An 11,628-nucleotide genomic window follows, 5' to 3' on the forward strand; every position below is an offset into this window, starting at 1 on the left:
GTAGAAAGGTGCATCCGACATTGTTGTGCATGGTGATGATGATGATGATAAAGACATTCCTTAAGGGGGACTGGTAATTTGTGCTTTGAAGTGGTGGCGAGGAGTTTAAATAATTCAGTTTTGAAATTCGCATACCCTCGAATCCAATGCAACCAGTAATGGGAATGCTCTGAGCATGAAGCTGGCGAGCAAGATGAAGGTTCCTCTTCAAAATTAATGAAAAGTGCCTCACTGTATTTTGATAGTGATCTCGATGACCCCAAACACGCAAAGTCTTGGAAACCAATCGCCGATTCCTCTTATTTATCACGTTTTGTAGCGCTGAGGACTCTACAGGATGGTTTCCCTTCATGTTATTGAGCATGCATCTTGACTCAAGCGAAGTCGTTCTCGTGGACAGCGGAAGGTTCCTCTTCAAAATTAATGAAAAGCTGGCGATCACGAGGTGTTAGAATATGCCGTTGATGGCTTTGAGGCTGCTGTTCATGGCCTGGAGATTCCATCACTGCTTTCTCTTTTCCTACCAGATCATTTTGGGGTAGTGATAAATGCTCTATAGTGGGAAAATTTGTGAAAAGCTGAATCGGGTTCAAAGCCCTCTGTCGTTCCTTTAACTGGAAATAATGGCAATATTACTTCATTAACGATTCCAATTGCAGGAAATGTAGAAGAACTTATTTGCTTTTCTGATCTCTGTGAGAAATCCATCCATTCTATCAAAGGAAGACGAAATTCCATTACAGTTTCTATAGCTGCTCTGCAGTTTGGTATGTGCAGACATAGAGCAGCGCTCATGAAGTATCTATCTGACGGCATGCAAGCCTCGAATACCTTGCGAGCTTGTCGTCATGGGTTACCTGGATCTTATGCCCCATCCCTGGAAAATAATTCTCATCAAGAGGGCTGATTCATACTTGTAAAAAAATAAAATCAAGAGGGCTGATGCATGGTTTCGCATGGTAGTCGATGGTAACCTCATCTATGTCTGATTTAATCGAAGAATGTCTGTTTTCTTTTTCCTTTTATGGTAAGAATGTGTAATTTTCTGGGCCAGTCCTAACCTTGGGTTGTGCACTTCTTGGGGCAAACGGTAAACTGAAGTAGGGAAGCATTCCAAGTTTAATTTGGCAGCCCCAGGATTTCATATTTGTGCTGCTAAAGTCATAGATCAGATCAGCATTGATTGAAATATTAGGAAGAATGTAAATAAGGAAAAGGTCAGATGATAAAGTGCACTAACAGGGAACTTCAGAACGTGACTATATTTGTTGCTCATTACCCCGCCAATATAAGTTATACAAAGAAAGAATAAACAGAAATGTGTTGAATGTATTGGGAAGTTTGGGTACTGTGTGTTTGCATAAAAGTTTGGCCTGGATTTTGGATTTGATTGAAGTTTGATTTTTGGACAGAATTCTCCTTGAATTTGGCCTATAAAGAATCAGGTCAGTTTGTGACAAAATTATGATGGAGGTTATCATACATTTAGCACTACTCTTGTTGAAACTATCTTTAGAGATTGAAGATAACAGACAGTGTGAAGAATTATTGTTCAAATGGCTTTGAATAGGCAGAGTTTTGGCAGGACACTGACCATGACAGGAACAAGAATTTCAGTATTCTCTTGAGAAACAATTGTTTGGAAAAGTGTTGGGTTATCTTCAAGGAGGCAGCTTTTCAAGCTTGGTTCATCAACCTTGTAGGATGTACTGGAGCGAGCATTTTATCAGAAGTTTTCGAGTTGAATCTAAGGAGCCTGGATTTGGAGGGGGGAAGCCAAGTCCAATGCTGATTGGTTTATTAATAAGGGTTTAGCAATAATATGAAAAAAAGAGACTTTATTATTGAAATTTGAGCCAGGTGGTGGGTGTGTAAATCTTAATTAAGGGAAGTGTTTTTCTTTCTTTCTTGTTTTTATTTTAGCAAACATTATTTCACAACATTTCAATACAATGTATCATGGGCTTCTTTCAATTAGCGTACTTTGTACGTCACCGTTTTATCTAAGTTTCTGTACATACATCAATGATCTTTAATCCATATAATGAATATTGAATACAATACAAAATCGAATCTACCTCTATATATTTTAAGAGATTCATCTTTTACCACATTAAATTAGTTCCCCTGTTACTAACTAATGGGCAGAAGACAGTATTTCTTTCCATGAAATTGGCTCCTGCTACATTTATAATTGCAGGCAACGGAGAGGTCAAAATGTTTCACTCCTAGGAACAGCAAGGAGAAGAAAACTGTAGTCAGTCCCTCTCTGGCCAGGCCCCTGCATTTATGGATGGTATTGTCAAATATCTGGAGTTCTCCGCTATTTATGGATGGTATTGTCAAATACCTGGAGTTCTCAGCTGTACTGTCTTACACAAAATTGGGCCAGCATCATCTTTGATGCTAGTACTAAAAGTAAGTCCATAAATGGCCGTAGCATTTAATGGAAATGCATTTACTAGGTGGGGAACTGAGGTCCAAAATGAAGACGTTTCCCTCCAATATTCCTTTTACCAACTTCACTTTCCTTGTATTTTCTCCATAACTGTGCAAGTAAGAGATTATATGTGGAAGTACTTAAAAGGATAACATCAAAGAACCATTGCTTGCATTCACCCTCTATAGGGTTTTGTTTTTTTTTCAAAACTGCTTAAAGTTCTGACATCTCTCTGGATTTTTCTTTAACTTCTTCGGCAGTTTTTTTTTTCATTTGCACCAAACCTTCGTCTTTTTCCTGAGTCACTCCCGAAACTGAAGAGATATTTCCATCGTTTCCTTCACCCTCTTTTTCTCCATCTGTTAAGAGTAACACATTTTTGGTCACGTCTGGTTTCTCATGTTCATCTGAGAATTGCCACGTCTTCTGTGCCCAACTGCATGTAAAAAATGAAAAAGAGAAAACAATGTACATTCAATGTACCTTGTCCTATATAGCTACTTCAAGTTTTAATCCTTGAAACCACCGTTTCCAGTCTTGATTTTCATGTGACGGGCTTTGGTATGAAAATTCACACTACCCTCTTTCATTTTTGGTTTAAACCGTGAGATTTTGAAGAAAGAAACAATATCAACTGATGCTGTGTTTGAAAAGTTTCGAGAGTTCTGAATACCCATCTGTATTTCATGACTTCTAACAAAAAAATTTCTTTACAAGAACAGTGAGATGTTTGAGTTTTGATTGAAACTATTCTGTTAGAATTCCCCATTTGATGATAGATTTTGTTTCAGGTTATCACCATGAAAGATAACAATCTGGAATACTGGAAAAGCTACTTTCAAGGAGTGGATTCTGGTATCTTTGAGATTATTGACCATGCAATCATGGTGGCAGCTACAGATCACCCAAAGGAGTTCATGCTCCAAAGGGGGCAGATCACCGAGAAACTCTACTCATGCGAGTGGACTCAATGTTGCAGCCATGAACACAGTGTGGTAGCAGTGCCCAAAAAGACCAACAAGGAAAATCTCAATTGTGAATGTGCATGTGCATGTGGGAGGGCTAAGAGCGGGTTGACTGGCAATGCTGGTGATCTGAAAATTGTTGGAGGTAGGCAGACTAAGGTAGATAGCAGTAGGGATGATCATGCAGAGATGAAAACGAGCCAAGTGAGAAAATCTACTTACAGCGAAGCTGAGGCCTTAACAGATGAGATTGATGAAGAGAATGAGATTATTGGAGAGGTTAAAAGAATCAAGGAGATTCTTGATAATAGTCAAGAGGAGGTTTGTTTGATTTGTTGCTTTAAAGGCATAATTCAGTTCTAGGGTGTACTTAGATAAGACATTTGAGATGTGCCTCTGTTAGTTTGTTTCATTGTTTTGTTACAATTGCTTGTTCTTTGTTTCATTACGGTGCAGTCTGAAACAGTGCTATTTGAGTCCTTAAGAAGGCTGCAATTGATGGTTCTTTCTGTTGAGGTTCTGCAGGTAAAAATGGACTCCATTTCGGGTTTTCAATGTTGATTTTTCTCCACGTACAAGGAGTATCATTCATCGTCTAGATCTTTCGTTGTTAACTTAGCTTGCTGTTTTTAAACAATTCAAACCTCTAATGGCGTGCTTATTCTTTGTATAGAAATAAACCAAACACCATTACTCTCAATATAGTCTTTATTTAAAGTACTGCTTTTTTCCCTGTTCATTTCTTCTATAGAACTTAAAAGTAATCTATTCTGAAATTGCAGTTTACAACTCTTGATATGAGTAATTTTAGTGGTGTCTGGTTAGTTTCCAAGTTTCTTGAAAACTCAGTGTCTCAATGTCTTACCATCCTCTATAACAATGTACACATTGATATTAAACATAGTTATTTCTCCTTTAGTTCGGCTTGGACAAAAGAATTCTTTGGGTTTCTCAAGGAGTTAATCCAGTCTTGAATTTATAACAACTTTTTTGTTGACATTTTTCTATGTATAGATGAACGTAAGCCATTAAGTTTCTTTTGTTATGAATCCTGTTTGTTATCACTTCAAAAGGAAACATTCCTTATATGTTGCATTCTTTTCTGATCAACTGTTTTGTCTCTTTTTTGTCTCTTATAGCACTTAAATTGGTTAATGCTTCACGTGCATGACGATTTACGAACATAGTGAAATGACGTCAAAAATGATGTCAACTCAGATTTATAAGACCATACGTTAGAATACATATGATCTTTCCTGTAATGATTCACTCGGAAACTATCCCATTTCCATGGAGCATTTTATCCCCCGCCATGGTATTTTCAACTTAATTAAGTTTTCTATGATGCCATGTGTATTTGAGTTTTTTCCCTTCAGACCACAATGATAGGTAGGGCAGTTAATGCTCTTCGAGCTCACAGGTCAAAGCAGATTAGTCAGCTTGCACAGATACTTGTTAGGTATGTATCTTCTGGTGCCTTTAGCTATTTATTCTTTACATCAGTAGTTATCCTCCCATACATGGACTTGAACTGATTATAATTTAATGCTCTTGTTTTATTTCTTTCAGAAAATACCAATAATTAAGGTTCTGTTTTTATCGTTTTTACCTTGTCGTATCTGATGGTGATCTTTTCCGTATTAATTGCCTATTGAGGTTAATTATGACTCAACTTCTTTGTTTGATGTTAATACACATCTCAATTTGGTTTTGTAATTTATGAATGGATTTTGAGTTATCTCTCCCATCTCTTTGGTAATTTACTGATCCGAAATTAGCGGCAGACATCATCAGGTGCCCCATTTTGTTTTTGAGCTCTTAATGGCCTCCCGATCTTTATGACGTGTCCACGGAGTTATTGATATTAGGTGCATAACATTTATTAGCTGTATCCTTCCAGAGGACTCGAGAGGCGTTTAAGCACCGGAGCCTTTGCTCCTGGCCTATTGGCTGATGATAGGCTTCCTGTTCCTTCAATAGATACAGCATATATGATTTACTCTTGAAGTGCATTGCATTGATTTTAAATCTAGCATTGGAAATCAAAGAATTTAGCAGGTTTGTGCCATAGCCAAATTACTCTGAAACTCAACGGTGTGCTTAAGCTAATGCTAGACAATTTGAGGTGTAATGAAGCAAATATATAAGGTCAATCAAGACACACATTATGGATTACAAAATTAAGCTACTTTACACAGGTTACCTTTGATTTAAATACTTAAATCTTTTCAACCTGATGGCGATTTTTTTCCACTTCTCAACATCAGCATATGACTCTATTTTATTGTTAGATGATCAAAAGATGAGGAAAAGGAACCCATTTTCCTAATTTGGCAGTTAATTAGAAGACTCAAGCTTTTGGAATGCATTCTACCATCATTATCCACTCTTATTAAAAGCCAGATCTTCTCCTAATCAATGAAGGCTTTCATTAGTGCGGTTTCCTGAATGGATATCTAGTTTCAGTTACCAATGCACAAACACCAAAGTAGTTAGAAAAAGATTGTAAGGGCAGTCTAAACTGGTTAAACATATGCCAAAAATTATGTCCCTTGTAGAAAAAGGAAAGAAGGTGAGAATAGATTCTTCCTTTTGTAAGGTTTTATTCTGATACATTTATCTTAGAGGAATAGTGAAGTGCCAAGTCAGATTGTAAAGCTTCATACATATATATATATATATATATACACATTTATCATAAAGACATGAGGAAACTAGAAAAGTGAGGCACCTAATCATGTCATTCTTTCCTAAGATTTAGGTTCCGTTTGGATGTTGAGCTGAGTTGAGTTCTTTATGAATAGTAGTGAGTTGAGATGGAGTGAGTTTTGTGGGGCCTACCTAAAATGAATTCAGATGTGTTTGGATGTTAAGATGAGTTTAGATATATTTATGGTAAGTTGAAAAAAATTGTGAGTCCCACGTGCAAAGATATGTTGAGTTGAAAAAGGTTGTGAGTCCCACGTGTAAAGAAGTTTTGAGTTGATATGAGTTTAGTGATTTGAGTGTTGGGTGTTTGGATGTTAGATTCAGCTTAAAATTAGACTGAGTTCAATCTAAGTTCCAAACGGGGCCTTAAGGTCTAAATCCCAGACATCCACTGTACCTAACCTTTATACTTGAGTTTGGAAAATAAAAATTTTCCCCCTGTTACCTGGTGATGGTGCATGTTGGGTGCAAGTGATGAATTAAATTCATTTTGGAAATTTTAGTTACGAAATTCGAAACTTCACAGTAAATAGCATTTCTACTCTGGGACAAAAATGCCTCTACTACTAGAACTCCATTGAACAAATCTTTCTTATGAAATGCACTAACCAGTCAATAATAGTAGGCTTTTACATTAAATAAAGCTCTAATGAGCTTCCAATACAGGGCTATTTAGTTGCAAAGATTGTATAAATATTAGAATGGGAATGGATGAAATGATATGGATTAAAACTTAAAAGGAAAAAAAAAAGCTTCCCTCACCTTCAGTCACGAGTTACATTAACATGAATTTGTCAGATACTTTCCAGCTTCTACCTCGGATGGTGGTGCTTAATTATTAAGGGTACAATGTGTTCAAACCCTAGAGAAGTGTACTACAGAAACATCTCTTAAAATTAACTGTTTTTGTTTCTTGCAGTGGTTGGAAGATAATGGTGAAGGATTGGCTTGATGCTGCAGCAGCAACTGTTGCAGGTAATAAATCTAGGACCTTGTAAAAGCTTTTCATTTTCATTTAGCTATCCTTTATATAGACTGAAATACGATACCTTTGTTTGCTCATTGTTTTTGTGCAGAAGGTTCTACAGACCCTAACCCTTCCACTGTTGTTCGCAAAGGTCTCCCTTCTCCTCCATTGGATGTAGGGGTTCTCTTTGCCACTCAAACTCCAATAGAGCTCTCACAGGTATAGATCTTTGCTATGTTTTTGAGGTTGGCATAATGGCTGTGGTACTTACCAAACAAGGGTAGTACAGTTGCTGGTTTTTTTTGTTATGTTCTTATTGTAAGCTGCTTCTTTGTGTTCTTTGATTGGCCTGCTGCGAAGTTCTTTGACGGCATTGATGATGATGGAAGTAAGTAAATTATTAGATATTTGTTTTATCATTTATATATTAGTTCTGTTATTCTCTTAGACTAAAATCTTCAGTCATGAAAATTGTAAAGATCCTAAAAATAGCATGGAGTATGGTAAGAATCAAGAAAGTGGAAGCAAGCCCCAGCCAGGAAGTAAAAACTATACCAAGCAGAAGCCACTGCTTCCCAATAAGACCATGGCACCTAGCAATGAGAAGAAGTACCAGCTGATACTGCGAGAATCAGTCAATAATTTAACTGAACCCAGTAAAACTGAATCACCAGCCAGTCAACAAGATGTAAGTAATTTGATTATTAAGTTTTTGCAGATTTCAACTTCACGTGTCAATCTCTATATTATCCGTTTTACTTTTTCATCAAGCAGCATAAGCCTTTAGATGATGTGGAAATCCAAGCAAAACTCAAAGCTACAAAGAGGAAAATTCAAGACGGGTACCAACAAGCTGAGAAGGGTTTGTTTGCAATTATATAGTTTCATTTCCTTTTTTGTTACAGCCTTTCTGGATAAAAGTTTGATTCCTGAACTTGACTATAAGCTTCAATTTTTCTTTCATTTTTTCCTCTTCTTCAACAGCTAGAAACCAACAGAAAACGCAATTCATGGATTTCAATGAACTTCCTAAACAGGAGCCTGGTCCTAGAAACTGCCTTCTGAAACGCAAGAATAATTTCCAGCATGTCTCTAATGAAAGGCACTAGCTTCTTGGTCTCGTCATATTGGGTTTCTATATGTTTATTTTCATCATCTTGTGTGAGTCAATAAGAGCAAACACTTGACCTGTACCTTTTACTGTGAAAGCTGTAACTTTACTGGTCTATAGCTCAGTTAAGAGGTAGCTGAGAAGCTACCCTGTTAGAACCTGATTGCATTGCTTGATTATTTCAAGTAGATAAGAAACCCTTTGTCTGGTTTCACTTCATGCAGACATATAAGACTCGGGTAATGACCCGTGTTAAAAGAGCAGATATTCATACCATTGCTACTCATCTTTGTTACAACATTTTCATAGTTTGTTTTTCAGTTGAATCAACATTGCGGGATAAATGTTTTGCAGTTTTTCTGTTCACCATGCAGGCTCACCTGCTGTCAGTGTCCGTTCTCTATGGGATGGGAGGAGTTCTTTGAATGACCCTATATCTCTGGTTGTAAACTAGTTTTTAACTTGGTTGTTGGAACTTTTACAGAGGAACCAGCTACTAAATCTGGATTACGTAGAAGCAATGTCTTCACCAACTTCAGGTCACGATCACTAGAAACCCTCTTAATCCAAATGAACCTTCATTTGCACAAAAGTAGTTTTCAAAAGGAAGTAAAATGAAGCTGAAACCCTTGCACATTTTAACAGACCTTACTACTCTTTACTGAAATTTCGGACAAGCCATTGAGTATAAAATGCATCATCTCATGATTAGAGTTTCGATGCAAGGCATGCTTTCAGACAGCAAAAACAAGTGATTTTGGATACCAATCAAAACTGGTCACGGGTACTAATCAAAACTCCTTGGCATCAAGTATTCTAGAACATAGTCAGACTAATCTTGGGAATACATAGATATCAGCAATGAGTTTTTTGCAAGTGTATCTTGAGTAATTTCAAAGTCGGCCACAACGTTCGGTCTATCTATATGGCTGATCCCATGACCGCTACGCCACCACTTTGAGACTGTAATTTGTTAAACTTTTTTTATTTTTTCCATCAAGCATAAACATATAGATTAGTACCATTGTATCGAATGCATGCACATTTGATTGATCTATATATATATATACCACTGAGCAATTCTCAAACTCACAGCATCTATAAATAATATATCAAAAGACTTGGTGACGACAATCATGAATTGACTATCAAAATGCATGGGGTTCATTTTTGGGAGATAAAAGCAACTACAATGCACGACAATCTGCATTTAATGAGTAAGGCTTTGAAATTTTCTTTCTAGAACAATGAATTTGCTTCAAACTTTTGACTTTTTTGACGAAACTTCCATGTGATATTATAGTAGAAAATAATAGTTTAGCTTCTATTAAAAACCCCAAATCATTCTTGACTTCAACCGCCAACCTCTTTTTTATTAATTATTGCTATTAAAAGAAATTATAGTAGGTACGACGTTGACGCTGGGAAAAATAAATTAGAGTTTATATATATATATATATATATATATATATACACACACACATACACATTGGGTCAAAGCAACGTGCAAAACACATTGGCCTAGTTAGATTAAACAGTTGTTTTAAAAAAATAATACGTTTTTTAACAAAACTTGTAAAAACAGTTGATGGCATATATAGCTTAAAAGACATTGCTTCAACTTTTATACAAGTAATATAATTAATAGAATATTACAAAGAAACTTTAACAAACAAATTAACTACTACGATCAGTACTTTAACAAGATGATTGAGTTTGTATCATCAAGATATGGTATTTAATGGCATGTGTTGAGCCAAATGGGATTTATTTCCCCTTTTGTCTATGCATTTTGACTTTGTATTATATTTTGCTAACATCTTTGAGGATATTTCACTATTGTGATTCTGTTTATAAAATTCTAGTACTTATGATTACTAAGTTGTGAACTTTATTTTCTTATTTTAATGTTCTTTTTTTTATTGGACCATTCTTTTTCGGACTGAGCTTGTTTTAGTGTGTTTTATTCTCTTTTGGACCCAGCCCTTTCTGATTTGAAGCCAAGCTCGTAGCTTGCAGCCCAGTCCTCCCTTTCTTTTTCGGTTTCGTCTTTCTTCTGAAATTCCGATCCTCATCTTCTTCGACTTTGGCCTCAACTACAGTCTCTGCCATGTATGATCTATAGACTCTGAAAACGAAGGTTTGCGTCATCGGAAGCTGCCCAACGGCCCACACTACCGCCATATACGAGTCACGGGCAGAGCTGAAGCCCATCCTCCACGATTATGACTGAGACCGTCAACAATGTCGATTTCTCCACCACCCCTTTCAAAATCTTCGTAAATTCTAAGGCTGCCATTGCCGAATTTGTCATTGTTGCGACTAGTGTCGTCACCAAACAAGCTATAGCAAGCCAATAAAAGATATTATAATGATTTGATTTTTATTTGTTTTTATAAATGTACGTATGTAGGCATTATCCAATAGGAGGTATAAGAGTTGCCTGCACAGGGCAATGGTGAACAGGGAAAAGGATAGGAGATCATTGGTTTTCTTCACCTTCATTGTGCCATGTGTGACGGTGCGGCCCCCATTTTCAAGAAGTCGATGGTGTTGGAGGCCTAAGGGGACAGATAATCAAAATAAACTTTTGGGATGGTTAAAGGTGAAGAACTGTTGTGTTGCTTCAGAAGTTAATGGAAAAAATAACAGAGGTTAACGAAAAACAAAAATTTAACAGAAAAACAAGAAAATTTACTGTAGCAGTTAGATAGGCACTTATTATAATAGAATAGATATATAGGAAAATAAAATAGAGTAGATATATGACTCTTATGATTGTAGATTCCATTTATAGTATCTTTCATTTTCTCACATTGATCACTTGCAATATCTATAACAAAAAGGGTGGTGTTAGGACTATCGAGAGCCTACCAAATTTGTATCGGGGACTACAATTTTTTTTTTCCGTTTTGTTTTAAATATTTAAAAATAACAGTTCACAAACTTATTTAAAAACACTTTCTTAACAATTAGGTGAAAAAAAGGGCTATCCATTTTATTTTTGTAGCCACTCTCGATGCGAGTGGCATTTTCCTAACATATAGATTAGTACCATTGTAATTTGTTAACCTTTTTTTTTTTTTTTTTTGGTAAGAACATGCTTTTATTTTCTAAAATCGGTATTGCAATTCCAAATTTGAAAATAATATTATTATTATATTTAAGTTCAAAAATAAAAATATTGTCTTTAAATTTAAAGAATTATATTTTATTACTATAGGATATCATTTCAAAAAAATAATAATTGTCTTATTTATCATAATAATGAATCTGCATATTGAATAACACTTTTTAAAATAATCTTATTTTCATTTATAATAAGAACATTATTATTGTTGTTGTTATTGTTGCATTAATTTTATTATATACATGTCTAATTGGTCTTATAATAAGTGGAGCAATGCATGTCCTATTATGATTTCAATATAATGAA

The 11,628-nt window shown here is 35.7% G+C and overlaps 1 protein-coding gene across 1 annotated transcript; it reads left to right on the forward strand.

The window, feature by feature from the left end:
• Positions 1-2,289: 2,289 nt before the first annotated feature.
• Positions 2,290-8,524, forward strand: LOC108983407 (probable mediator of RNA polymerase II transcription subunit 26b). Its single transcript, XM_018955019.2, has 10 exons — positions 2,290-2,418; positions 3,232-3,726; positions 3,862-3,930; positions 4,782-4,864; positions 7,034-7,089; positions 7,191-7,300; positions 7,442-7,469; positions 7,561-7,769; positions 7,856-7,943; positions 8,066-8,524. The coding sequence occupies exons 1-10, from the start codon at positions 2,290-2,292 to the stop codon at positions 8,188-8,190; spliced, it is 1,392 nt and encodes a 463-aa protein (XP_018810564.1). The 3' UTR covers positions 8,191-8,524.
• The last annotated feature ends 3,104 nt before the right edge of the window (positions 8,525-11,628 follow it).

This window comes from Juglans regia, chromosome 3 (genome assembly GCF_001411555.2).
Source record: "Juglans regia cultivar Chandler chromosome 3, Walnut 2.0, whole genome shotgun sequence".
Taxonomy (NCBI): domain Eukaryota; kingdom Viridiplantae; phylum Streptophyta; class Magnoliopsida; order Fagales; family Juglandaceae; genus Juglans; species Juglans regia.

Bases quoted from the DNA above. Each gene is read 5' to 3' on its own strand.
- LOC108983407 (XM_018955019.2), top strand. From the start codon at position 2,290: ATGGATGGTATTGTCAAATATCTGGAGTTCTCCGCTATTTATGGATGG. The intron at 7,090-7,190 runs GTAATAAATCTA...GTTTTTGTGCAG, and splicing joins TGCAGCAGCAACTGTTGCAG to AAGGTTCTACAGACCCTAAC. The intron at 7,470-7,560 runs GTAAGTAAATTA...AAAATTGTAAAG, and splicing joins CGGCATTGATGATGATGGAA to ATCCTAAAAATAGCATGGAG.